General features: G+C 51.5%; 1 protein-coding gene across 2 annotated transcripts in view; it reads left to right on the top strand.

The window, feature by feature from the left end:
* The window catches only part of RIMBP2 (RIMS binding protein 2), a 339,298-nt gene that overhangs the window by 295,362 nt on the left and 17,439 nt on the right, over positions 1–26,497 (top strand). Inside the window, exons 6-12 of one of the 2 annotated variants that reach the window (XM_031650932.1) lie at positions 2,580–2,731; positions 3,828–4,277; positions 6,231–6,377; positions 12,351–12,509; positions 15,845–16,558; positions 18,142–18,250; positions 26,147–26,328. In XM_031650932.1, coding sequence (XP_031506792.1) covers positions 2,580–2,731; positions 3,828–4,277; positions 6,231–6,377; positions 12,351–12,509; positions 15,845–16,558; positions 18,142–18,250; positions 26,147–26,328 — 1,913 coding nt within the window. The remainder of the gene's footprint in view (positions 1–2,579; positions 2,732–3,827; positions 4,278–6,230; positions 6,378–12,350; positions 12,510–15,844; positions 16,559–18,141; positions 18,251–26,146; positions 26,329–26,497) is intronic. The other variant, XM_021923155.2, reaches the window with a different exon arrangement.

Below are 26,497 nucleotides of genomic sequence, written 5' to 3'. Positions count from 1 at the left end.
CTGCCTCAGCCTCCTGAGTAGCTGGGATTATAGGCATCTGCCATCACACTTGGCTAATTTTTGTATTTTTAGTAGACATGGGGTTTCACCATGTTGGTCAGGCTGGTCTTAAACTCCTGACCTTGTGATCTGCCTGCCTCAGCCTCTCAAAGTGTTGGGATTACAGGCGGGCGCCACTAAGCATGCATACGATGCACACGACACCTACATGGCTTGTATAAAAGAGACACGTTTCATCACAGAAGGTATTTTCTCCGCGATGTAAACTCCAGGGTCCTTTTCTGCTTCCTCTGCTCAAACGGGGAGTGTGATGTGCCCCCTTCCTTTCCTGGGGAGGCGGTAGGGAGGTGGGATGAGTGTGGACACCTCCTTCATCGTCTCGCTCTCCGACTCGCCAGGGTCCCAGTGCTGCTGAGTTACTGGGCAGCGGCATTCCCACCTCCGGAAGCCTCCACTGCCCGCTCTGGTATTCATGGAACCTTTGGTTAACTAGAGCCTGACAGAGCAGTGGTGTCAGGGGTAGGTGGGACAGACGCTGCCTGAGGGGAACGGCACGTCCGGGGGGACAGACGCTGCCTGAGGGGGATGGCATGTCCAGGTAGCAGCTAACGTAGGCAGGGTCAGTTCATCTGTGTTACACGTGACATTTTATTTCCTCCCCAACTGCCCGGAGTTGATCAAGAATGCCGGGCTAATGAGGCCACCTGCTCTTCACGGATGCCTCCTGCGATGAATTCTGATGAGTGCTGGGGGTGAAGAAAGAGAAACACCAGACACGGGCACTCCATGGGGAGTCAGGAGGTCAAGGGCACATCTCCTGGGGCCTTCAGGAAAGGCTGCCCTGGAACTGACTTTGAGATGGAGAGAGTCAGGTAGAGGAGGAGCCCTTAGCACAGAGGTGGGTCCCCGGGCTCACCCCAGTGACTGGGAACAAGGTCTCAGAGTGGGATGTAAACTGGAGGGACATGTCTGTGTTGGAGGAAGAGGGTGTAGTTGGGACAATCACACATAGGTCAGCATTTCTCAGAATTCATGTCCAACCACACCCCATGTACCATCCCCCATGGTCTTGGGTACGGCCAGGGTTAGCCATGCCCGGGGACGGTGGTGCAGATACAGCCAGGGTTAGCCATGCCCGGGGACAGTGGTGCAGGTACGGCCAGGGTTAGCCATGCCCAGGGACGGTGGTGCAGGTACGGCCAGGGTTAGCCATGCCCAGGGACGGTGGTGCAGGTACGGACAGGGTTAGCCATGCCCAGGGACGATGGTGCAGGTACGGCCAGGGTTAGCCATGCCCAGGGACGGTGGTACAGATATGGCCAGGGTTAGCCATGCCCAGGGACGGTGGTGCAAGGTTGGGGTTCTTCAGAGTAACACAGCTGGTGGGAGATATGGATGTGCTTATACTCACACACACCCCACATACACACAGCCCCACAGACCCACATACACAAGTACATATACACACACCCACAGACACCCCCACAGACCCACATACACAAATACACATACACCCCCACACACGGGCCCACAGACACCCCCACTGACCCACATACACAAATACACACCCACAGACACCCCCACCGACACCCCCACAGACCCACATACACCCACACACACCCCCACAGACAGCCCCACAGACCCACAGACTCGCACACACATATAGACACACACAAATACACACTTATACATACATACACACCCACAAACACGTATACCCATAAACACATATATACATACACATGCATCCACATACACCTGCATACACACACGCCCACACATCTACACACATACATACACTTACATCTATACACACACATATACACACATACACACATGCACACACACATACGTACACATGAACATACACATCCACAAACACACCCACATATACACACATATGCACACATACACACATATACCCATACATACACAAACATTTACACACACACACGTATACACACATGCAGAAATGGATTCTCAGGTTCAATGATGTCATCAGACCTGGTCTCTTCATCTTCAGTTTTGCTCAGTTTCATGGTGCGGTAAGATGGGGAATGTGAGGTCCAGGGCAGAGGGTAGAGGGAGAGAAAAGAGAGAAGGAAAGGTGAGAGGACCAGGGCAGGCAGGGGGATGGGGGATTGCTTTCCGCCAAGATCTCTCTTCTGTTTGATCTGCCAAATGCCGGCATCTCATTGGCCCCCTCTGAGCTAATCGTGTGGCTGCCTGGCCAGGCCTGAGACCCCTGGGCAGAGGTGGCTCTGCCGGGTCACAGAGACTGAGGACAGGTAAGGAGATGGTTCCACAGACAGTTCAGGTTTGCATTTCCCAGAAGATGGTGACTAAATGCCGAATTTAAAGGAAAAGGGCAGCTGTGCATCCTGGTATCTGAGTGTACCCCGGCCCCACCCTCCCACCTCACCACAGTTTCTGATGTGCTGTCAACACTGTGTCTTTTCTTTTTCCCTGGTGACTTTACTGAATGATCTTGTTTTCAGGTGAGATGGGCGGAGCCCAGTCATGGCTCACCTGCCAGGGCTGAGCCCTCAACGCCTCCGTTCCCTTCTGTCCCCTCCCAGGCCCCCCAGCACCCCCACAAGATGTCACTGTCCAGGCTGGGGCAACCCCCGCCACCATCCGGGTCTCCTGGAGACCACCCGTGCTGACGCCCTCCGGGCTGTCCAACGGCGCAAACGTTACCGGCTACGGCGTGTACGCCAAAGGGCAGAGGGTGAGTTTTCGTTGGGTCCGGCGGGGGCGGGGAGCTTGTTAGGCTCTAGTGCAGCTGGGATGGGCCCGGTATTTGCTCAGTGAAGGAGGCAGGGCCTGCTCCTCCAGCCCTGATCACTGGAGGCACCCTCAGCCCCGAGGACTCCATCACTGTACTAAGCACCACCCACCCCACCCCAAGGCCCCTTCCTCATTTCCAGCATTTCCCCCACCTCCCTCCCCTCACTCATCCCCTTCCCTGCTCTGCTGTGTATTAAAAATGCAGGGGCCAGAGAGGGGACCCCCAGTATCAGAACATTCTCGATTGATGACTGCCTTATTCATTTCAACAAACTGAGTCTTAGCAAGATGATACCCATGGCCGAAGGCACGTCCCACCTTGAAACACTGCTGGGTCTGCACGTTAACAGGTGGCCAGGCCTTGACTCCAAGAAATGGGTATATCCCTGGTGCCTGGTGTAGGGAACCACGGACACCAGCCCCCTAGCCCGGCCTGGGGTGAAGTAGAAGCGTCTGCCCTCAGGGAGGGCTTGGAAAAGCAGCTGCTCCTCGCCGCCGTCCCCAGCTCTGCCCTGCGGGAGCAGGGGTGACTTGGAAACAGAGGCAGCGCGTCTGCCTGAGCCGCTTCCAGCTGACTCCTGTGCTCTGAGGCAGGAAGCCCCCAGCATGGGCCCTGGCCCCTGCAGAGGAGCCCTCAGCCCTGCTGTCTCCCAGCAGTTGGAAGCCCACGTTGGCCTCTGCCTGAGCCCCTCTCTCCCCTCCGGCTGTGGCAGTGTTAAACCTGACACTCGCTCCCCTCTCTGGCCGCTGCGTCTACTCAGAATGGGTCCAGAGGATGGGAGATAAACAGTTGACGTCACTGGCCTCACAGAACCCCTCCCACTGACTGGGTCCTGGTGCCTGAGGTCTGTGAACCTGTCCCTGCCCCCTCCCTGCAAGACTTCCTGGAGCTTCCATATCTGATGGGTGGTTGGAGTTGGAGATTGCTGGGGGTGATCCTTTGCACCGGGCATCTGGGCAGACGACTGGCCGGCTCCCCATGCAGGACCGCGGGGCTCATCTCAGGCAGCCCGCGAGCCTGCTCTGCTTGTCCACAGGTGGCTGAAGTCATCTTCCCCACGGCAGACAGCACGGCCGTGGAGCTCGTGCGGCTGCGGAGCCTGGAGGCCAAGGGCGTGACCGTGCGGACCCTCTCCGCCCAGGGCGAGTCCGTGGACTCTGCAGTTGCTGCCGTTCCCCTCGAGCTCCTGGTGCCTCCTACCCCCCACCCAAGACCTGCACCCCAATCAAAGCCATTAGCAAGTTCTGGAGTCCCCGATACCAAAGACGAGCGCCTGGGTCCCCATGCCAGGATGGACGAGGCGTGGGAGCAGAGCCGTGCACCTGGCCCTGTGCATGGGCACACACTGGAGCCGCCCGCAGGCCCCGGAAGGCGGTCGCCCTCACCCAGCCGCATCCTGCCGCAGCCGCAGGGCACCCCAGTGTCCACCACCGTCGCCAAGGCCATGGCCCGGGAGGCCGCACAGAGGGTGGCTGAGAGCAGCAGGGTAAGGCTGAGGCTCCCACTTCAGTGACTCCTCAGTCCCCGAGCCCCATGGGACGGGGCCCTGTCATCTCCCCAGCCCACAGAGGGGGACCGCATCCCAGCTTGCCAGGAGGGGGGCCACGCTCAGCCCATAGCTTTGCTGGTGGACTCTGTCATGTGCCTGATCCTGATTGAGTTAAATGGTGTTTTTTATTTACGAATATGTAGCCACATAACTAAGGAAATGCCAGGCGCTTGCCTGGCTTAGAAAGCAGGCTCAGAAAAATCCAGACAAGGGTCTTGGTGTGCGACAAGGGATCTGAGAGTTGTCCGGTGGAAGTTGGCCGGGACCCAGTTTCCCAAACCGGGCTCTTCCTGGTTTTGCTGGCTGCAGAGTCCTAGGTTCTGTGTGTGTGTGCATGTAAATATGTACACACACATGCACACATGTGTCTATACATGTATGGACATGCACCCACAGATACACGTATCTGTATGTGTCCTCACATACACATCTGTATCTGTGTGTAGAAACACATGTGGGCATACAGGTCCCTGCGTACATACTTGCATGCCTGCTAACTGAACTTTTCTGGGTCCAGGAGAGAGCATTTGGATTGTGGTAGGGCTATGTTCCAGATGACACGTGCAATGGGACGTGAATTTTTGAGAAACTGCCGGCAGAGTAATGCCTCCTGTGCAGGGCTGGTGGGGGAGATGTGGGGCTGGGAGCCAGACCGTGTGTCCGCACCCCCACCCAGAACCCAGTCTTGTCTCTCCTGCTGTGTTGAGCCCATTTCCACCTGAGGCGGCAGCACAGCCCTGGTCAGGGCCCTCGGCCCTGCTGGGTCAGCCTGTGGGGTCTCACCAGGACCCTACACCATCCTCCTGTGAGCGTTCCTCTGGGCTGGGGGCCAGGCCAGGGAAACTGAGGCGGGGCACGCACCCTGAGAGGTCAGTGCTGAGCAGCAGCTCAGGTGTGTCTAGGAGGACAGAGAGGATGACGGTGACCCTGGGCAGGGAGCCACCTTCTCCGTGGCTTGAAAAACTGGAAATCTTCTGTGAAATTTCCTAATTCTTTCAACATTGGCCACTAATAAAAATACTAAACATGAATTTGTGGCCTTTGTGTAAAGGAAACCCCCCTTCAGAATATGTGAATTCACCATGGCTCTGATTGGCTGACAGGCAGGAGCCCAGGCCCCGGGCTTGGGAGATGGTACTTCTGGGGAGGCCGTGGGCAGGACGGGGTAGCAGCTGCCCTGTGGGATGCGGCTCCACTCCTGCTCCAGGTCCCCAAGAAGGCTGTGAAGGCAGGGAAGCCTGGGAAGCCTGGGAAGCCCGGGAAGCCTGGGGCTGGAGAGGAAGCAAATCTTTCCAAGTCCTGTGTTTCAGACAAATGTGAATTGGTCAAAGTATTTAAAAAAGCTGGGCAGAGGGGACCAATGGAGGGAATGAGGTGTCATCTCTGTATCCAAATATTACCTCAAAGGTTAAAAAGAGGCCAGATGCGGTGGCTCATGCCTGTAATCCCAGTAGTCTGGGAGGCTGAGGCGGGCGGATCACCTGAGCTCAGGAGTTTGAGACCGGCCTGACCAACATAGTGAAACCCCGTCTCTACTAAAAATACAAAAATTAGCCAGGCATGGTGGTGGGCACCTGTAGTCCCAGCTACTTGGGAGGCTGAGGCAGGAGAATCGCTTGAACCTGGGAGTCAGAGGTTTCAGTGAGCTATGATCATGCCACTGCACTCTAGCCTGGGCAACAGAGTGAGACTCTGTCTCAAAAAAAAAAAAAAAAAAATAGATTCTGGTGGGTCTGGGGCAGCGAGAGGGTGGCAGAGCTGGGCCCAGAGCACTGTGTGGGGGGCACCTGGCCAGGCTCTGAGGGGCGGAAGGTTTGGCGAGTGCAGGTGGGGCTGAGTGTGGCTGAAGGTGGCCCTGCCTCACCCGTGTGCCTCCTTTCTCTTTCCAAGTTAGAGAAAAGGAGCGTCTTCCTAGAGAGAAGCAGCGCAGGGCAGTATGCCGCCTCGGATGAGGAGGACGCCTACGACTCCCCAGACTTCAAGAGGAGGGGCGCCTCGGTGGACGACTTCCTGAAAGGCTCTGAACTCGGCAAGCAGGTGAGTGCGGGCCAGACCCCACACCGTCCTCTTGGTCGGCATGGGCTCGGAGCAGGCCCTGTGGAGATCAAGAGACGTGGGCACTTTTCCCCGCTACCCTTGGGTCCCTAGAGAGATGGAGACGCCCAGCTGGGGTCCCAAGTCATGCTAGATTTCTTAAGTTTAGGTTTAATGATGCCTGTCACATACCCTCATTGGAGATGATTGAAAAAGTCGAGGTGCAGGGCTTCCACCCGCCCCCACGGCACCATCCTGGTATTTGGTCATGGGGGTGGTTTTGCAGGTCCTGGTAGGGTTAGGCTCAGTTCAGGCAGAACCTGCCATTCGCTCATTCACCTCCGTTAATCGGGCAGATGTTTGTTGGACATCTGTGTGCTAAGGAGGCATCATGGGAAACAAAATAACATGGCCAGTGTTCGTCCTTCAGAACAGCAAAACGTCAGAGCTGGGCTCACGAGGAAGACATTCAGCCAGTGTGGGGTTTCTGTCTAATTTCCGATCATGCATATTCTAATGGAAATACCCTCGGATGCTGTAAAGAACAAAACTTGGACAACAGGAGCAACTGGAAATAACCGAGGGCCTGGGGAATGCTCCATCTTGGGAGCTCAAAGACGCTGCAGATATCAGATCCTCTGTACCCACTCCCACAGCAAAACAGCCCCATACCCAGAGAGGGGGACTGCCATCTCTCAGACCTGGGTTTATGTCCCGGCTGGTTACAGACCACAAGTGGGCAAGTCCCCTGACTCCTCCAGCCATGATGGTCTTCATCTGGAAGATCCAAATCATTCAGAAACGGAATGTCCAACTAATCACGGCTAAGACGACAAAGACGTTTAATTACCCCACATCACAGGAAGTCTGCAGTAGAGGCTGCGAGGTGGATTTTGGCTCTCAGTGTGTCAGGGGTCTGGGTTCTGTCTCTTCCATTCTCTTGGCCTTTCTCTCATGAGGTTACAAAGTGGCTGCCATAGCTCCAATAATCGCACCCTCCTATGAGAGAACCCCAAGAAGGAAAAAAGGGATGAATGGAAGCCAGACTTCCTTCTAGTCAGACTTCCCATGATATCTCGCTGAGCAGACTGAGGTCACATGGCCACTACCCAGGCAGGAACTGGATTCCAATGAATGGCTTATCAGTGACGTGTCATCCAAAAGCCCACCAGCGTGGCTCAGTGGTAGAAAGGAGAGCTTTATTGGTGACATCAGTTTGCAGACCAGGAAGAGAGAGGCTCTGGTGCTGTCTCTGAAGAGGGAAGGGCAGGGTGGTTTTTGTGCCTCACAGGGTCCACATAACACAGAACCATACGCATTCAGGTTGGGGAAAAGCTGTCCATCCGTCCGAGAGGAGTCACACACATATGCAGTGAGTAGACGTATCTGTAGCATCCTCCGTGCGCACCGCACCTGGGGCGGGGTTTTAGTGTTAGAATGAGGTGGAATTGGCTCTTCCCACCAAAAGGTGAACCCCAGGACTCAATGCTAAGCTAAAATGGGCCTAAGCCTCTTCAAGCTGAAACCGGCTTCATGTCTACAGTCGCTTGTCAGAAAAGAGTGTGTGTAAGGCCGGTCCTCTGCCCAGCTGGAGTTGCGTGGTCTGGGTTGTAAATGAGAGTTAGGAGGAGTCCCACAGCTCCTGTTGTTGGGGAGTTTAGCGAGAGTGTGGGTTTTCTTGCAGCATAGGAATTTCGAGAGCAGCCATGCCAGCCAGGCCTTGACCCCTCGGCCCCCGGTATCTTTTATTTCCCTAACCATAGGGGCCATCTCAGTAGAGAAAGGTATCTGTTTTGGTCGCTTGGGTCACAGATGATTCATTCTCTTGGTGCTGGGCCCTGGGTGAGTTCTGGAGATAGGATTTCTGTTGACTGTTGTACTGGTCTGCTGGGGCTGCCATCACAGAATACCACAGATCAGGTGGCTCAAACAGCACGAGTCTGCTTCTCACAGTGCTGGGGGCTGGAAGTCCAGGACCGAGGCACTAGCAGGGCTGGTTTCCCCTGAGGCCTCCCTGAGGCCTGCAGATGGTGCCTTCTCCCTGAGTCCTCACGTGGCCTTTTCTCTGTACATCCCTGGTATCTTGTCCTCTTTTTGTAAGGAAAACAGTCCTATTGGATTAGGGCCCTACCATCATGATGTCATATAATCTTAATCACCTTTTTAAAGAGCCTGTCTCCAAATAAAGTCACATTGGTGGTTAAGGTTTCAACTTCTGAATAGGGCGGGGTGGGGAAATACAACTTATTTGTATTTCCCAGTGTGGAGCCAGCAACACCTGCCACGATAGCACAGGTTTATGAGGCTTTCCATGTGTTGCGTGACACGCAAAATGCAACGGGCATGTAGTAAGTTCTCAGTAAATGTGAGCTCTTATTTTGTGTATACAGGGAAACTGAGGCCCACAGAATTGAGAATTTTTGTCCATGATTACGCAGATGGTCTTCTAACAGAGCTGGAATTAGATTGAACCGAGGCCTGCAGAAGACCTGTTTCCATGCCTTTCCCAGTGTGCCCTGTTTTCCACCTACCCAGGAGTGAATCATTACCTTCCCTGCAATCTGCTCAGGTTTTGAACCCAGACGAAAGGCTGGAGCACTTGTTCTCTGGGTGTGGGACCCACATCCCCACTGGTTTTTGAGATTGGCATTCAGCATGGTCTTATGGCAGCCACAGCCCCAGGTGGCCACAGAGCCCTTGACATGTGGTCACCTGGGGCTGAGTGTGACTGAGGCCCTGAATTTTTACTTCTATAAAATTAGTTACAGATTAGTTTACATTCTAATTAGTTTACATGTAAACAGCCACACGTGGCTGGTGGCCACCACTGCTGACGCCCAGCTCTGGATGACCACACCTGCTGCAAGAGATGACTTTTCTAGAGAAGAGTAGAAATACAGCAGCAGAAACACAGCTCTGCACTTTCAAGGGCCTTCCAGTCCTTCTGATGAGACTGCAGAGGAAGTCTGTCTGGCTAAGCATGCTATTAACGTTGTCGTGCTTGTTTCCTTTTTTAACAGAGCAAACAGGTCTGTTTCTATTAAAATTTAAAAAGCATTAATATTTAGCAGCATTGTTTTATGCTGTATTCATTTAGATGACAAATGACACTTGTTTTCCATTTACAATTGAGATATTTTCTGTAAAAGTAACATTAAATATTGATTCAATTCAAAGAATACATTCATTAATCATACGGATGACATCTGGCTAGGTGACGCATCATGATGGTGGCAGGGAGTGACTGAAGTTGAGCTGGTGCACAGACCGCTGGTTTTACAACCCGGGAAGCATTTCCTGACCACCTGCTTCCCCACGCTGCCCGCCCCGTCACACGTACCCTTACCCCGGCGTTATCCCATCTGCCCCAAGACACTGACGTTCTAGCAGGCGGAAGCCTCCACTTTTAGTTGACTATTATAGTATCTCTAGCATTTCACACATAGTAGGTGCCCAATGAATGTTTGTCGAATGAATGAATGAAAGAAGTGAGGCTGAGGGTAGCCGAGACATTTGCTCTGAAAAAATCACCTCCATTCTCCCAATATTTCAAATACATTTCCATTCAGTCCACAGTGAGAAATGCTCGCTATACCAATAAATAATATCTTTATCTATTTTTAAAAGTGTTTCATTGACAAAGACCGTCTGTGTTCCAGGTGTACGTCTTGATGACTGGATGTGGGTACCCCCTGTGTAAAGACTGTCACGCACGGCTGAGTGTGGTGGCTCAAGCCTGTGTTCCCAGCACTTTGGGAGGCCAAGGCGGGTGGATCACTTGAGGTCAGGAGACCAGCCTGGCCAACATGGTGAAACCCCGTCTCCACTAAAAATATAAAAATTAGCTGGGTGTGGTGGCAGGTGCCTGTAATCCCAGCTACTCAGGAGGCTGAGGCACGAGAATTGCTTGAACCTGGGAGGTGGAGGTTGCAGTGAGCCGAGATCGTGACACCACACTCCAGTCTGGGCAACAGGGTGAGACTCGGTCTCAAAAAAAAAAAAAAAAAAGTCTGTCCCAGTCAGGTGAATTAATACATCTGTCATTGCCCATGCTGAACATGAGGCCCGCAGAACCTGCTCTGCGTGTCACTGAAACTCTGTATCCTTATTAAATCTAAGGAAAGAGGCTTTTAAGAGGAATTTGTGATTTTTAGTTTGGCGAAAGAAAAGGTGGTTTGCCAAGTGACAAGACTGAAGTTTGCTATAGTGATGATCAAAATCCTGTCTTGTGGAAGCTTTACCTCAGCTTCTCTATAAGTGAAATTTATAGCCCCAGGCCTGCTGGATGCAGGGCTCAGCACCTCCCCTATCCCCAGGGAGGGCCATCTGCCTGCCGGCATTCTCCACTGAGGACTGGAGGTAAAGCCGCGTGTCCCCCAGGAGAAGGAACCCGCCAGGTGGAGTTTCTAAGGCCATGTTCTCTGTCAGCAGAGGCAAAGGCAGACCTGGACCTTGGTCTCAGCCCTGTTGTTTACTTGCTGAGTGCCTTCGGCCAGTCACTAGACATCTCCCTGAAATGCTGGCGACCTTTGCTTAGAACACTATTCCAGGAATGGAGAGTTGGCTGACCTCAAGCATCTGGTGAACGCCAGACGCCTCCTTCCGTCTCAGGAGTTGACCCCTAGCTCGCTGCTGGGGTTGAACAAAGTGAGACTGTTCTGTGGTGCAGGAAGTCCCTTGCCAGGGGCCTTGGGAGGGCCTCGTTAGAAACAGCCTCACCTTTTTCATCCATTTAAACCCAGTTCGCTTTCATGCCTTCCACTTGGAGCCTGGTTGGAAGCGTTAGGCCTGGTGCAGCTGAGAGGCTGGTATTACAGATTGCCCAGCTGAGGCCCTTCCCATCCTCCCTCCCGCGGGCTCGGGGCCAGAAACCTTCCATCTGCAGTGCCATGCAGCCTCCCTCAGCAGGCCAGGAACTGACCGTGATGCCCACGCATACACATCTTCATCTAGGTTAGTCACTGAAGCCAGATTTTTTTAAGATAAATACGTCACAGAATGCTATTGAATACTTTTGTCTTGCCACACCCCCGCAAAATAAACTGTTCCCAATCGACACCATGTAGCAAAAACACAGTATCTTTATGGATGTATTGCATTCATAAATCTGAGTGCATGAGAGCGTGTAGTTTGAGTTGTCGAAGGTTTGCTTTGAATACCGTTACCACGAGACGGGGTGCTTTCTCTGTGAGTGGAAACCGGCGGCTGCTGCTGGCACCATCACTGCGAGAGTCCACCCGGGCTGTCGCTGTCTCCAAGCTGGCATGTTACCAGGTAGCCGCTTCATTTAAAGACACTTTTTTTGTTGAAGCCTTTAAGCTGTCCGCAGCCTCCGCCCAGTGCCCCTACTATCTGCACAATCTTCATCTCGTGCTGAGGCCGAGCTGGGCCTGGAGTGAGCACACGGTCTGTGCGGCGCGGCGGCTCCACCTCCTGCCAGGCCAGGCTGTCTGCCAGTGTCTGCGCGTGTGTGTTAGACAACGTGGCATGTTTTAAAAACCGAAGTGCCTTTTTATGGTGCATATACACCCCACCTTACCACTATCCCCCTGCCCCTCTGACACAATGCTGGATCCGGTGTACACCTGGTGTGCACTGATCCTCGCTGTCACCAGAGTTTGCAGCCTTTGTCCAGCCAATAAGTTGGAGAAGCTGAGGGTGCCCAGAAATGGACATTCTGCCCACGTATTTTGTAAGCCCCAGTGGGTTTTCTGTCTTGTCCAGAGCTCAGGTGTTTCTGTACCTGTTGGAGCTGAGAGACCTGCGCTGATCCTGTCTCTGCCACTTCAACAGAGAGGGTGGGTATATCCTCTCCCAGCCTCACTTTCCAGAACGAGTAACACACCCTGTGCCCATCTCTAGGCCTGTGAACCCTGAGAGTCAGCAAAGCAGGGAAAGGGTTGGCAAGCTCAATCTGGCCTCCTCTAGGATGCGGAAGGAGCCATCCACTCAGTAGCCCCTTTTCTTGGCCCCCAGCCGCACTGTTGCCATGGAGACGAGTACCACACGGAGAGCAGCCGGGGGTCTGACCTCTCAGACATCATGGAGGAGGACGAGGAGGAGCTGTATTCTGAAATGCAGCTGGAAGATGGGGGAAGGAGGCGTCCCAGCGGCACGTCCCACAATGCCCTCAAGGTGAGTGGCCGGGGAAGGGGGACCCTGCACTCCGTCCCCAGAGTAGCTCCATCCACGTCCCTTTGCTGGGGCTGGTGAGGCAGGCTCCAGAGGGGCCTTGCCCTACAACCAGTAGCCCTCGGATTTGGATTCGCTTCTTTCTCACTATTGAATCTGCATTCGGGAATTACCTACACTCCGGTCTTGCTCTTGGCCAAAAGATCTGGGTAAAGGAGTTTAGAGGAATCCATTTGACACCCTCCAGGGGGCACCCAGCTCTGTGCCAGCAACAGGAGTGGGGGGAATAGAACAAAGACGACCCGCCTCCGCAGCCTTAAGTCTCACCTTGAGAGAATCAGCAGCTGAGAGAGCATGAATCAGCCTCTAAATCTAAAGCAGAGGTCGGGACGCTGTGGTCAGCAGGGAGCTCCTTAAAGGAGGGCACTCTGGTGGCCCTGCCTGGCGGTGGGCAGGAGTCAAGCACAGTGAGGTTGGAGGAGATGGGTGTGGAGGGAGGGCTGTCCCGCATCTGATCACACCGGCCTCGCAGATAGGCTGGAGGCTCCATGCACCTACTCAGACCACCTCCCGCTAGACCCTCTCCCTTCTGCTCCGGCAGAGGCCATCAGCAAGGGGTCGACGGGAGATTGCCTGCAGGAATATTGAGCTCGAGGCACCCTAGAGCCAAGGAGGGTGGGTTTCCCAGCCACGTGGCTTCCCCTTGGTCCTGGCCTTGGGGAGATGTTTGCCACTGCTGCTGCAGCCGCTGGCCAGTGTCTGACTCCTGCGTTCATGTGCTCTGCAGGGCGGTGCGGGATGACCAGCTCTATGCACCAGGCCCTGTGCTAGGCCGAGGGGTGCCCTCTGCAGGTCCCAACCTAATGGGGAGACAGACAAAGAGCAAGCCATTGGTAGGAGCTTTGTGGGTTTTTCCAAATGAAAAAGGCCTTGGAGAGGAAAATTCCCCGGGACGAAGCCTCCCAGCACTGCTTTCTCCAGGAACACAGGGCGTGCATTTTGAATGGTGGACAGAAGGCTCATCCAAATCTGGCCTGCCGACTCGGTGCCTACTTGCATAGACAAGACTGACTTATGTTCTCCTGGCAAAGGCCCCTGGCAGGGCCTTGGGAATGTCCTGTCACCAAAGAACATGCCAGATCCCTATGCAAACCCTGCATGGTGCAGCACGTGCTATCCCCGGCAGCTCCTCCGTCCCCGCTCCCAGGTGACACCATGGAGCAGGCTCACACTGGCCTTTGAGGAGTGGTCCAGTCTGACCCCAGGACCCCTCTGTGTACCCCAGGGCCAGGAGCTCTGAAAAAGTGCCCATGAGTCGGGCCGGGTGAGGCGGGCAGCTGGTCTTCCCATGCCCCGATGCCTCTCCTTTTGATGGAGGAAGAGCCTGGGATGGGGCTTCATGGGAATTGCTTAGCAGAGAAATAATGTCACCTTCTCTCCTCAGAAGGTGGCCCAAGGTCAAGCAAGTTCATCATAAAGTTCCTGGGCTGAGCCCCACCCCCTCCACCTCTTAGCAACGGGGATCACCGGGGCAGGGGCTTGGCCAGGATGGGGCAGCCTCCCTCTCCCATTCACAGAGTGTTGTCAGTTTTTAGAAATCATGTAGGAGGCTGGGCTCAGTGGCTCACGCCTGTAATCCCAGCACTTTGGGAGGCCGAGGTGGGCAGATCATGGGGTCAAGAGATCGAGAACATCCTGGTCAACACGGTGAAACCCCGTCTCTACTAAAAATACAAAAATTAGCTGGGCGTGGTGGTGCGGACCTGTAATCCCAGCTACTCAAGAGGCTGAGGCAGAAGAATCACTTGAACCCAGGAGGCAGAGGTTGCAGTGAGCCGAGATTGCGCCACTGCACTCCAGCCTGGGCAATAGAGCGAGACTCTGTCTCAAAAAAAAAAAAAAAAAAAAAAAAAAAAGAAATTGTGTAGGCAGGTCTGGATTTCTGGATTCTCTTTAGAAATTACAAGATGTGGTACAGAGATCTGGCCACTCAGCATGCACGTTCCCACGTGGCAGTGAGAAGCTGTGGCAGAGCTGGGTCCCTGGTGGGCACGGCAGGTGTTCGGCCCCCACTGGCCTGGTTCACTCATCCCGCCTGCCTTGGAAAGTGCCCGGGGTTGCCATGCCTTTACTCTAAAGATGGTTTGTTTTTGATGTCCTTATTCGCTCCAATATTAGCTCATGTGCCCCCGATTCTGCAGAAAGTGAAGGGAGAGAGCTGTCAGCTGCAGAGTGTGCCCCGATGCCTCCTCCCGGCTTGTGGCCAAGTCCCAGGCCCATGGCAGACCCCGTGTTAGGCAAATCCCACGTGGTCCCCGAGATCAAGGGGCCCACAGCCAGAGGGGGGACAGACAAGTCGCCCTGTTCTGTGCCCATGTGGCTCATCTCTACTGAGCATCCCCAGGGCTGATGGCCGGGACCCAGGGGCACGCTTTACCTGGGTGGTCAGCCAAGCCCCCTCGAAGGAGAGACCAGTCAGGAGTCCTTCATGCTCTTCGGGTAGAGGGTGAGTTGAGGGCTGTTCCCGGCAGAGAGTGGTGACATGCAGACGGGCAGTATAAGAGCCATGGACACTGGTTAAGCAGCTCCCGGTGCGGCCAGCCCCGTGCCACCCGCTAGAGACCATGATGGCTCAGGTACGGCTCTCAGGGATCCCAGAATGCAGGATGCAGAGGAGACAGGCGGACTCCAGTCCTCTGCTGACACAGACTCTGCACGACGGTGTGCAGGCACTGTTGGTGGGGCCAGGGATGGCGTGGTTTCACGCAGCTTGTATCTTAGCAGGGAGAAGGGTGACACATCGGCCTAACTAGAAAGTCCTGCAGAGGGTGCTGAGCACTGGAAGGGAAGCGGGCCCAGTGGATGGACAGGGGCAGGTCAGGCTCCCCGTCTGGTGAACTGTCTCCAGTCACAGTCAGCCTCCAGTGGCAGCTGCCCTCAGGGTTTCTGAGGATGCAGCACCGGGCAGTCTCCCCTGGCACCGTGGCCACACCCACCCTCCACAGCAGTGGTCCTGCGGGCACTGTGGGGCCTGATGTGCTGCCGGAATCTGACCTGCCCTCTCCTTGGCTGGATGCATGGTGCTGGCTCCTGCCCGGCCCACTGGCTCTGCCTGTGCTCTGCCTCGGCCTGCACCCCGCACCAGCCCCGTCACCCATTCTGTTTTCATTCCAGAGCCCTCCACGGCATGCCCCCGGCCCGAGTAGACGCATGCTTCCCACCCCTCACTGCCTCCAGGACTAATTCTGTCTGTATTTTCTTTCCTCCCCCGGCCCCCACTTCATGCTGACCACACACTGTCTTTCCCGCGCCTGTTCTTGGCACGCCACCCCCGTAAGGACTGCACTGAGCATAGGACCTCTGAAGGCACTTTCTGGGAGCCCGAGTTTCCCCACCAGCCCCACAGGAAGAGACTTTTCAGTATCCCCGAAGTAGCGGAAGAGGATGGAGAGTGCTGCGGGCTGCTGCACAAACAGGGTGCAGGGCCGTCCCCCAGGGCCAGGATGGGGCTGGCCAGAGAGCCCAGGCCCGGCCGGCCCTGCAGGGGCGATGAGGCCCCTCGGGGCTCCTGGTTCCCGGTGAAGCACAGGGGCTCGGGGGCCGTCCCCCACGCGGAGGATTTCCTTCTGGAAGACAGGGGCTGTCGGTTCAGCCGCTCGGCCACCCGGAGCCCGGACAGCGGCCTGGACTGTGGGAGTGAAGAGGAGGAGTCACGGTTTGGCTTTGGAAACACCGTGGCCACATGCAGCCCAGGCCCTGGCCACTGTCCCTGCAGGAGGGGCCTGAGGCCGCTGCTGGCCCGGCGGCGGACGCTGACCCGGCAGAGCAGCGTCGAGGAGGACTTTGGGGAGCAGGTGGGCCCCAGTGGCGTCCTCAGGAACGACGACCCCCAGCCCAGCCCGGAGAGGCCACTCCCCAGGAAGCACGGCTGGGGCGAGCCCGCCGAGCACCAAGATTTTCGGGGTGTCTGGAAGAAAAGCGTAACCATGCCCGACAGTAGGGCAGCTGCCCCCCACGCAAAGCCACCTCCCAGAGTCGCACAAGGCCCCCTGGTGTGTGACCTAAACTTCCTTTCCACAGCCACTTGCCAAACTAATCTGTTCCATTCTTTCATTGGTTTTCTGTTTGTCCTGGTGTCCATCCCTGGGGACGCTCTTGCCGGCTGTCTTCATTTTCCCTGCATTTTTGCTTTCTCAAGTCCCATTTGCTTCCCAACCTTTTGACCATGCTGAAGATTTCTTTACTTTGCTTAGAGTGATGATTTCCACCCCCCAGAATCAGTAATGAGTATGGCTGCTTGAATTAAAGGACAACTGAATCTAAATTTTAATTAAGGGTTAGCTGAAGTGCGATTCTCTGAAAGTCTGGCAACATGTTTGTGTGCACAGCGATCCTTAGGGATTTATTTATGACGACTAGGATTGTCGAGGGGTTTTTTTTCCTTGTTATTTTGGAGTTTTTTTCATTGCTTTTTGACCTTCATCCATAACCAAAAAAAAAAAAAAAGAACAATGATTGAAGAAATTTTTTTTTTTTTTTTTTTTTTGCGTATTGTTTCCAAAGTTTTTGTTTTTTTCCCATTTGTTTTCTGTGCCCACGGTTTCCAGAACGCATTTTCCATGATCAGCCTTCTCCCCGCCGGCCCAGCCGTCTGGGCTTGCTGGTGTTGAGCGTAGGGATTCATTGAAGGCTTCATTCATCTCTATATTGTGTCCTCTTTTCAGAACATTTGCTCCTGTCATGCTGACCTTTTCATTGAAAACACAGGTGAGCCATCCACATGGCGCCAGGCCTTGGGTCTGAGGCCGTGTGCTTGCAATGGGCCCACCCAGGAGAGGTGCGAGATCCGTACCTCGGCGACTCAGCTGCCCACCGCAGCCCGCGGCCCCCCGGCCCCACCGCAGGCTCTGCAGCAGGCATACTTCATCCCCAGACTCCCTGCCCGCCGTTCACGCCTGTGTTCCTGAGAACTTCCTCACTCCATTTACTTACTAGCAAGAAGAAGGTGTTGCTGTGATTGTCTTTAGTCAATCCTAACCCTGATCTAAAGGTGAATTTAGAGGTGAACTTAGCCAGAAAGGCAACCGGTCTGAGTCCTGGAATGTTACCAGCATCTTCAGATTAGGAGTAGAATGTTGAGTTTTGAAGCTGATAAAATGTAGAAACTTCCGTCTTTGAGTTGTGTGTGAGAAACCTCACACACAACTTTTATCCAAGCAGGACAGGTGGAACTGCAGTGTCTTCCCCACTTTTGTGACAGCTGGGAGGGGGCATGTGGAGACTAGGAGGGGCTCAAGTGCTCCAAGGAGCCAAGGTGGGGCGAGATGTATTCAAGCCATTGTCTCTTTGGTCCAAAACATTTGTCTTCAGCACCAGCAGCAGCAACCAAAAGAGACCCCCTACGAGGAATTTTTTGCCCTCACCCCACCATGCGCCCAGCAGCAGCTCCGAGTAGAGAGTGGGTGCTGGTGCACGGCTTTGTTCTCTCCCAGGCCATTCAGCTAACCTTTCAGTTAAAAGCTAAGTTTAGTTGCCTTTAGAGATTCTGCTTCTCAACCCACTTGATTTGGCTAACTGAATTCTTCAGCTCCCAATGCTGGCGAGACTTATGACTTTGCTGTTGTTTTGTCTTCAGATTTTAGGGAACCCAGCCTCTGCAGGACGGGTGGATCACATGGGTCGGAGGTTTCCCCGCGGCAGCGCTGGTCCTCAGAGGTCCCGGCCCGTGACTGTCCCATCCATTGGTTAGTGGCTCCATCGTTGCTGTTCTGTCTTTCAGCTGCGGAGCATGTGGCTGCTTACTCCATCTCAGCATGAACACAATTTTAGGAGTAGCATTTTCAGCTAAGCACAGAACCCTCTGTTATTTATGGCAAAAAAGAAGGCAGGAACAGCACAAGATAAATGAAAGCTATTTGTAAGTATTCTTGAAATATCAAATTGGCCTTCTACATCCATGTTCTCTCCGCTGATTTGTTCCTGGAGAGTTTCACAGGGTAAGCACTGAAGGGACCACTTGTGTTGCTTCCCTCGTCCTGGCACGGGCTCCCTGGGACACTCAGGGTCAGAGCCCGTGGCAGGTGCAGAAGCTGGATGTCAGCGTGCCTCGGGGGTCCGTGAGCCCCACCAGAGGGAACGCTGTCTGTCTGCAGAAGACACACTGGCAGCAGAGCTAAGTCCTGGGGGACACCGTGCAGCTGTGTGCGCCCCTGAAGTGCGTGCTCCCCACATCCATCTGGGCACCTCCCCTGCTCATGAGTCATCATCGGGCATTCTGTTTCCATTCTCTTCCTGACATTCTGGAATTCAGCCAGCCGTGCTGAAAGCTATCGTTTTAGCCATCCTAATCAATCCGCGGAGGGGGATACTTCTATTATTGGAATCAATCATGGCAAGGAGAATTCCAAAAAGTATTATGCATAAGATAATGGAAGCTGGTCATCAGCACAGAGGAACCAGGCTTCTATGAAAACACACACACACACACACACACACACACACACACACACACACACACACGCAAGGAGAACTCCTGATACCACAGAAGTAGATGAGGAGAAACCGTCTTGGTTTGGCATGACAGGGCTCAGGGAGGATAACTTCTGGATCGTCTAGGCCCCTGAAAAGCCACCTGGAATCTCACTGAAATAGCTGAAGTTTAAAAGGCAACTGGTCTTCTTTTCCGTCAACTCAAAATGAAGACAGGCTTCATGAAGCAAATAGATTTTTTAAATTGTGTCCTGCCAGACTCTTTCTTCCTTGTACAATTCAAACAGTAAGAAAAAAAAATTTCCTTTTCCATCTTTACAGTTTTTAGATTGTTTTTATCTTTAACCAGTAAAAATTCCATGCAGTGTTAAAGATCCGTAGGCAACAGTATTTTCAGTTAACTGAATAATAAAAGATGCAGTCAGGATCAGAGAACCTTGATGGTCGTACTACAGATCAACTAGCAGGGTTAGTGGAGCCCAGATTCCTTTCCGGTGTTCTAAACCTACTGCGTGTCTCTCAAATCTTCATTCACTTTGTGTCCCTCCGGAGGAACTATGGAGCTTAATAAATAGGTTCTCCTGGCTTTCGTGTTAAATGGCCTGTCCGAGATGTCCTGTCTTGAGAAACGCGGTGGGGAAAAGGCCACTCCTCCTGTTCAAGGCTCTCTCTGGTTAGGGTGAGTTTTCGAGTCTTCACGTGATGGTAACTTTAATGAGTGAAATGACCTGGTGATGGGGTAGCCAGTGACAAGTTAATGCTGTGGCCATTCAGAAAGGACGTCCTTTGGAAGAGGCATGCTGAGTCTTCTCTTCCAATCTCCTAGGACTGAGAACTGAAAATTGGGCTGTGACAAATCAGCACTTGAGCCAGGAAGTCCAAGAAAACCATTCCTGGGCCTGCAGTCTTGCCAGGGTGACCCTCGCTGTCAGAGTCGCAGGCGACAATTTGGCTGGATTTTTCTGCAGCTGTGGAGTTCCAAAGGCTGCATATGTGTCTTAATTTCAGGAGGACATTTGTTAAATTGGGCATAAGAGCAAATCTATGTCAACACCTTAACAAGGAAAAAGCCTCTGAACATAACTCGGAAAAGAGTTAACTGACAAACCTATGAGAGGTTTGCTTTAATTGTGCTGACTTCTTATCACGTAGCCAGCCAGGAAACCACGTAAAAATAAACAAAAACCAGACACTTTATACACAAACACACATCTCAGCACCTATGATGGTTTCAAAAGGAAACAGAAGTGGTGGGTGCTTATCACCCACCTGAGGAGGCGGCCCTGGCAAAGAGCCTTGGGAAATGAACATCAGTGACAGCTGAACAGACAGGATGTTCCTCTAGTTCTCATTTACTTAATTGTATTTTTCTTGTGAAAATATTAGAGAACAATATTTTAGAAATCTGCTACATTTCAAAAGCATTACTTTTCTTTTTCAGAGGAAATTAAGTCTGTAAACCATATACTTCCTATTTTTAATAAGCAGTGGACCTACAACAAAAAATAATATAATAGGTTCTCTGGATTTCCAAAATTTAAAAAATGTCCTTCATGATTAAAAAACAAAATTACGTAGCTTCCTATCTAATAAATTCTAAACCATACAATTAGCATAAAGAGGTCTCAACGCTGATAGATGTCTTCGTATATCTACTTAATTAGGTTTGGTTTTATCCTTTATAATTTTTGGTCTTTGCATTTATCTAGTTGTCGACCTGTCAGACAGAAGGCCTGTAGGTTCACCCTTCTAAAACCGAAGCACTATGTTTAAGAGGATTCTATTCTTAGGAATCAACTCTGAATATCTCCTCTGTAGTCTCCCATTTTTTTTGTTATTTGTTATTTTGGCTACTAAGCCTACAAAGTGAGGAAAGTACAGCACATTTTCTTCATGTTCAGGGAGGAAAAATAAATTAACTCTATTGACAAAGCTTTGCCCCTTAAAAAGGAGAGCCTTTTCTTCAGGTTTCCCTGCAAGAAAAAAAAAAAAAAAGCAAAAGCTGTCAACTCTGTTTAATAGATGATTCCCTTTATCTCCACAGAAATTACAATGGACAGTAGCAGGGAGGGCGGTCGGTCTGGGCCAGGTAGTGAGGGAAACCTCTCTCCTGTAGAAAACGGTGCTTATTCTCACGGCACCGGTGGCTTTGGGAGGCCACTCAGGCGGCCAGGCATGAGCCCTGATCTCCCACATGATATGCACACCCTTCCTCCTAACAGACCCCTTGGGCCAGCACGCTTCCTCAGCAGGACGGGAGGCAGTGCCCACTCCCCCCAGGGTCAGACGGACAGCTGCAGGTAAGTGCTGCTTTCAGTCTCGCCTGCCACCACCAAGGACAAGGGACCCCCAGTGGCCCAGTCCAGCCTGCAGTGAAGCCAAGTTTCCACGGACACATTCCAGGGAGGCCGCTGCTCTCTCCCTGTTGAGGTCCGGTGCTCATAACACATCCAGTGCGTCCTCTCTGGAGGAGCGGACGGTGGAGTCACCGCAAACACACGACTTTATTCACATACGTTCAACTCCAAGTGCTCCGCCCACCTCTACCCCACACCTGTCTTCCCCCCACACAACGTGACACTGGGCAGTTCTCTGAAAGGAGCCTTTGTCGGGGGACTGGCCTCAGGCAGCTCTGTGTTGGGGTGTCTGCCTAGATGCCTCCCGTGGTGTGGCCAGTTGCATGGTGCATGTGAGTTTGGACTTGAAGACAAAACGATGTGTTTTTGCAGATCATGGTCCTTGACTATAAGCCACTTACTGAGAAAACGCACTCTTCCCTAGGCTCTAGGAGGGACTGGAAAGATTTTCAAGGGGGATGTCGACCATCCCCAACTCTCTCTAGGCTCTGACCACAGCCCCTCACCCCTCTGCACGTTTTGATGCCACAAACTTGCCACATAAACTCAGCTGGAAAGTGCTGAGAACTTGCTTGGAAAATGCCGTAGCCAGAGGTTCTCCTCCACCGGCATTTTTCCGTACCTGGAACTGCATTCACTAGATCACGCTGACATGGTCATTCAGTTCCTCCAGCAGAATGGAAAGCACATCCTTCTCACGCAGCCACAGCTGTTCTCCACCATCATCCCTGGGTGCGAGAAAGGGCTGCACAGTTGTGCCCACTGTAGAGGCCACGGAACGCTTCACATTCTGTTGAACTCGGATACCACCTGAAACCAGAAAAAACGTCATCAGATTTTTTCACTGACTATCAACAAAATCAAAATAGCATGGAGAAATTAATGAAGCCTGCTGTGGAAAAGTTTTGTTCCCTGGCAGAAATTACATTTTAGATTAGGTATTCAAAAAAGACTCTACATCTCAATAGTGTAAACAATTTATTACATTTTAAAATTCAATGTTTCCTGCAGCCAAAACGCTTTTTGTTTTTAGACTACGTGTTTCATTTTTTTCTGGTGAAAGAGGCTGATCCGTTTGGTTCTTTCTCTACCACCTGTCCTGTCTTTTCCACATACCTGTGTCCTCTCGTCCTACCACCTGTGTTCCTCGTGCTGGGACCGAAGCTCCCGCTGGGCTGCCTCTCCCAATCCTGCGCTCTCTGCTGCCAGCTGGCGTCATTCTCACTTGCTTCCGTGACGGTGTTCTGAGACCACCTCCCAGGATCAGACCAATATTATCTGTCGGTTCCCTCTCCCCCGCCTTCTCTCTCCATACATATATGCACACATATATCTAATGTTCAGTGATACATATGTATATATATGCATATGTATTAGGATTTCCAAAATAATTGTTTTGACTTTTTACAATCAACTTTCAACTTTTATTTTGGATTCACTGGGGTACATGTGCAGGTCTGTTACATGGGTATAGTGAAGAGTGCTGAGCTGTGGGGCACAAATGATGCCATCATCCAGATAGCATAGCACCCTGTCAGGAGTTTCTCAGCCCTTGCCCCCTCCCTCCTCCACCGTCTAGTGGTCCCCAGTTTCTGTTGTTCCCATCTTCGTGTCTATGTGGACCCAATGTTTAGCTCCCACTTATAAGTGAGAACATGAGGTATTTGGTGCTCTGTTCTTATGTTAATTTGCTTAGGATGATGGTCTCCAGTGGCTGCAGGCGACATGATTTTGTTCATTTCTCTGATTGCGTAGTATTCCATGTGGTACACGCACCACATCTTTATTCAGTCCACTGTTGATGGGCATCTAGGTTGATTCTATGTCCCTGCTACTGTGAACAGTGCTGTGATCACCATAGTGAGTGCCTGTGTCTTTTTGGTGAAACGAATTCTTTTCCTTTGGGTATATACCCAGTAATGGCACTGCTGGGTCAAATGGTAGTTCCGTTTTAAGTTCTCCAAGAAATCTCCAAACTGCTTTCCACGGTGGCTGAACTAATTTCCATTCCCTCCAATGGTATATACGTTTGTAAGTGTTTCTTTTCTTTGCAGCCATCCCAGCGTCTATGTTTTGACTTTTTAATTGTCATTCTGAATGGTGTGAGATGGTCACCCATCGTGATTTTGTTCTGGATTTCTCTGATGATTAGTGATGTGGAGCATTTTTTCATAGGTTTATCATCTGTGTGCATGTCGTCTTTTGAGACGTCTATTCATGTCCTCCGCTCTTTCTGATGGAGTCATTTTTTGCTTATTGATCTGTTAAGTTCCTTGCAGATTCTGGACACTAGACCTTTATCAGATGCACAATTTGCAAATATTTTCTCCCATTCTGTAGGGTGTCATTTACTCTCTTGATAGTTTCTCTTGCTGTGCAGAAGTTCTGTAATTAGGCCATGCATGTTAATTTTTGTTTGTGTTGCAATTGTTTTTGTGGTCTTTGCCATACATTCTTTGTCAAGGCTGAGGTCCAGAATGGCATTTCCTAGGTTTCCTTGCAGTATTTGTATAGTTTGAGGTCTTACGTTTAAATCTTTGATCCATCTTGAGTTAATGTTTGTATATGGTAAAAGGTAGGAGTCCAGTTTCAATCTTCTGCATGTGACTAGCCAGTTATCCCAGCAGCATTTATTGAATGGGGAGTTCTTTCCCCATTGCTTATTTTTCTCAACTTTGTCAAAGATCAGCTGTTTGTAGGCATGTGGTTTTGGTTCTGGTTCTCTAGTCTGTTCCATTAGTCTGTGTGTCTGTTTTTGTACCAGTGCCACACTATGATAGTGACTGTAGCCTTACAGTATAGTTTGAAGTCAGGTAATGTGATACCTCCATTTGTTCTTTTTGCTTAAGTTTACTTCAGCTATTTGGGCTCTTTTTTGGTTCCATATGAATTTTAGAGTAGTTTTTCCTAATTCTATGTAAAATGATGATGGAATTTTGATAGAAATAGCATTGAATCGTATACATACAAAACAAACCTGCACATTGTGCACATGTACCCTAGAACTTAAAGTATAATAATAATTTAAAAAATCGCATTGAATCTGTAGGTTGCGTTGGGCAATATGGCTACTTTAATGATATTTATTCTTCTAACCCATGAGCGTGGAATATTTCAGCGTTCATGTCATCTATGACTTCTCTCAGCAGTGTTCTGTAGTTCTCCTTGTAGAGATCTTTCACCTCCTCGGTCAGATATATTCTGCGTGTCTTAGTTAGATGTAATCTGTATATTTTCTGTGTGTGTGTGTGTGTGTGTGTGTGTGGCTATTGTCAAGGTGATTGCATTTTTGATTTGGCTCTCAGTTTGAACAATTTATTGGTGTATAGAAATGCTACTGATTTTTATACATTGATTTTGTACCCTGAAATTTTATTGAAATTGTCTATTGGTTTAGGAGCCTTTTAGCAGAATCTTCAGGGTTTTCTAGGTTTAGAATCATATCATCAGTGAAGAGAGATGATTTGACTTCTTATTTCCTATTTGGATGCCTTTCCTTTCTTTCTCTTGCCTGACTGCTCTGGCTAGTACTCCAGTGTTGAACAGAAAGGGTGACAGCAGGCATCCTTCAGTGTTGAACAGGAAGGGCGAGAGCAGGCATCCTTGCCTTGCTCCAGTTCTTAAGGTGAGTGCTGCCAGCCTTTGCCTGTTCAATATGATATTGGCTGTGGGTTTGTCATAGATGCGTCCTACTATTTTGAGGTACATCTTTCAATGCCTAGATTGTTGAGGGTTTTTTAACTCATGAAGGGATGTTGGATTTTATTGCAAGCTTTTTCTGCACTATTGGGATAATCATATGGTTTTTGTTTTAGTCCTGTTTATGCGGTGAATCATATTTATTGATTTGCATATGTTGAACCAATCTTGCATTTGAGGGATAAAGCCTACTTGGTCATGGTGAATTGTCTTTTTGATGTGCTGCTGGATTCAGTTTGCTGGTATTTTGTTGAGGATTTTTGCATTTGTGTTCATCAGGGATATTAGTCTGTGGTTTTCTCTTGTTGTGTCTGTCAGATTTGGGTATCAGGGTGATGTTGGCTTCATAGAATGAGTTAGGGCGGAGTCCTTCCTCCTCAATTTTTTTGGAATAGTTTCAGTAGAATTGGTACCAGCTCTTCTTTGTATGTTGGTAGAATTCAGCAGTGAATTCATTTCATCACTATTGGTCTATTCAGGGTTTCAATTTCTTCCTGATTCAATCCTGGGAGGTTGGGTGTGTCTAGGAATGTATCCATTTCCTCTAGTCCAAAAGAACCACTTTTAGAAGCTGGGTGGTATATGGAGCTGAAACCCAGTTCACCAGGAAATTATTAATTCACTGTAATAAAGATGCGTTTGTTGCCAGTTACGTATTTACCTAAGTGAACAGTTGGTCACCTCTACGGGCTTTGATTAACATACAAATGTATTTTAAACGTGGGTGGTGCTTAGCTTTCCATTTTGCAGAGCGTGTGGGTCCTGGGAAGGCTCCCCAGCACGGGCCATCCTGCCCCTGGCACTGCGGCAGCTCCTGCCCCAGCCTGTGCTCTCTGGGGAGGCCTCCGAGGCCCAGGCCCATCTCAGTGCCTTCACACGCAGTGTGGCAGGTACAGAGTGTGGGTGTAGTTATGTGCTTCTCCAGTTCATCTGAGCTAGACCTCCTGATCTATTCCTGCCTACATGTTAAGACACAAAACAGATGAAAGTCAAGGAACTGCTGCCATCCTCACTGCTTTCCACAGCTGCATTTCCTGTGCGCACTCCTCAGTTAGGCTCACTGCCGCTCTGTTCTTCACCCCCACTTGCTCTCAGACGATTACGGGCGAGACCGCCTTTCTCCAGACTTCTATGAAGAGTCGGAAACTGACCCTGGTGCCGAAGAGCTCCCGGCCCGGATCTTTGTGGCTCTCTTTGACTACGACCCGCTCACCATGTCCCCAAACCCAGATGCTGCAGAGGAGGAGCTCCCCTTTAAAGAAGGCCAGATCATCAAGGTGCGGGACGGCTGCCTGGGGCAGCTTCAACCTGAGGCGGGTCTGGGTCGTGGGGGCGGAGACTGGCCACTCAGAGATACAACTGCTCCTGCAGGTCGTGGGTGGGACACGTCAGCTGCCTTCTCCTGCAGGCTGTGGGCGAGGCACGGGGAGCCGGGCACAGGAGGAG

Source organism: Papio anubis, chromosome 9 (genome assembly GCF_008728515.1).
Source record: "Papio anubis isolate 15944 chromosome 9, Panubis1.0, whole genome shotgun sequence".
NCBI lineage: Eukaryota > Metazoa > Chordata > Mammalia > Primates > Cercopithecidae > Papio > Papio anubis.
This window is presented reverse-complemented; position numbering and strand designations above follow the sequence as displayed.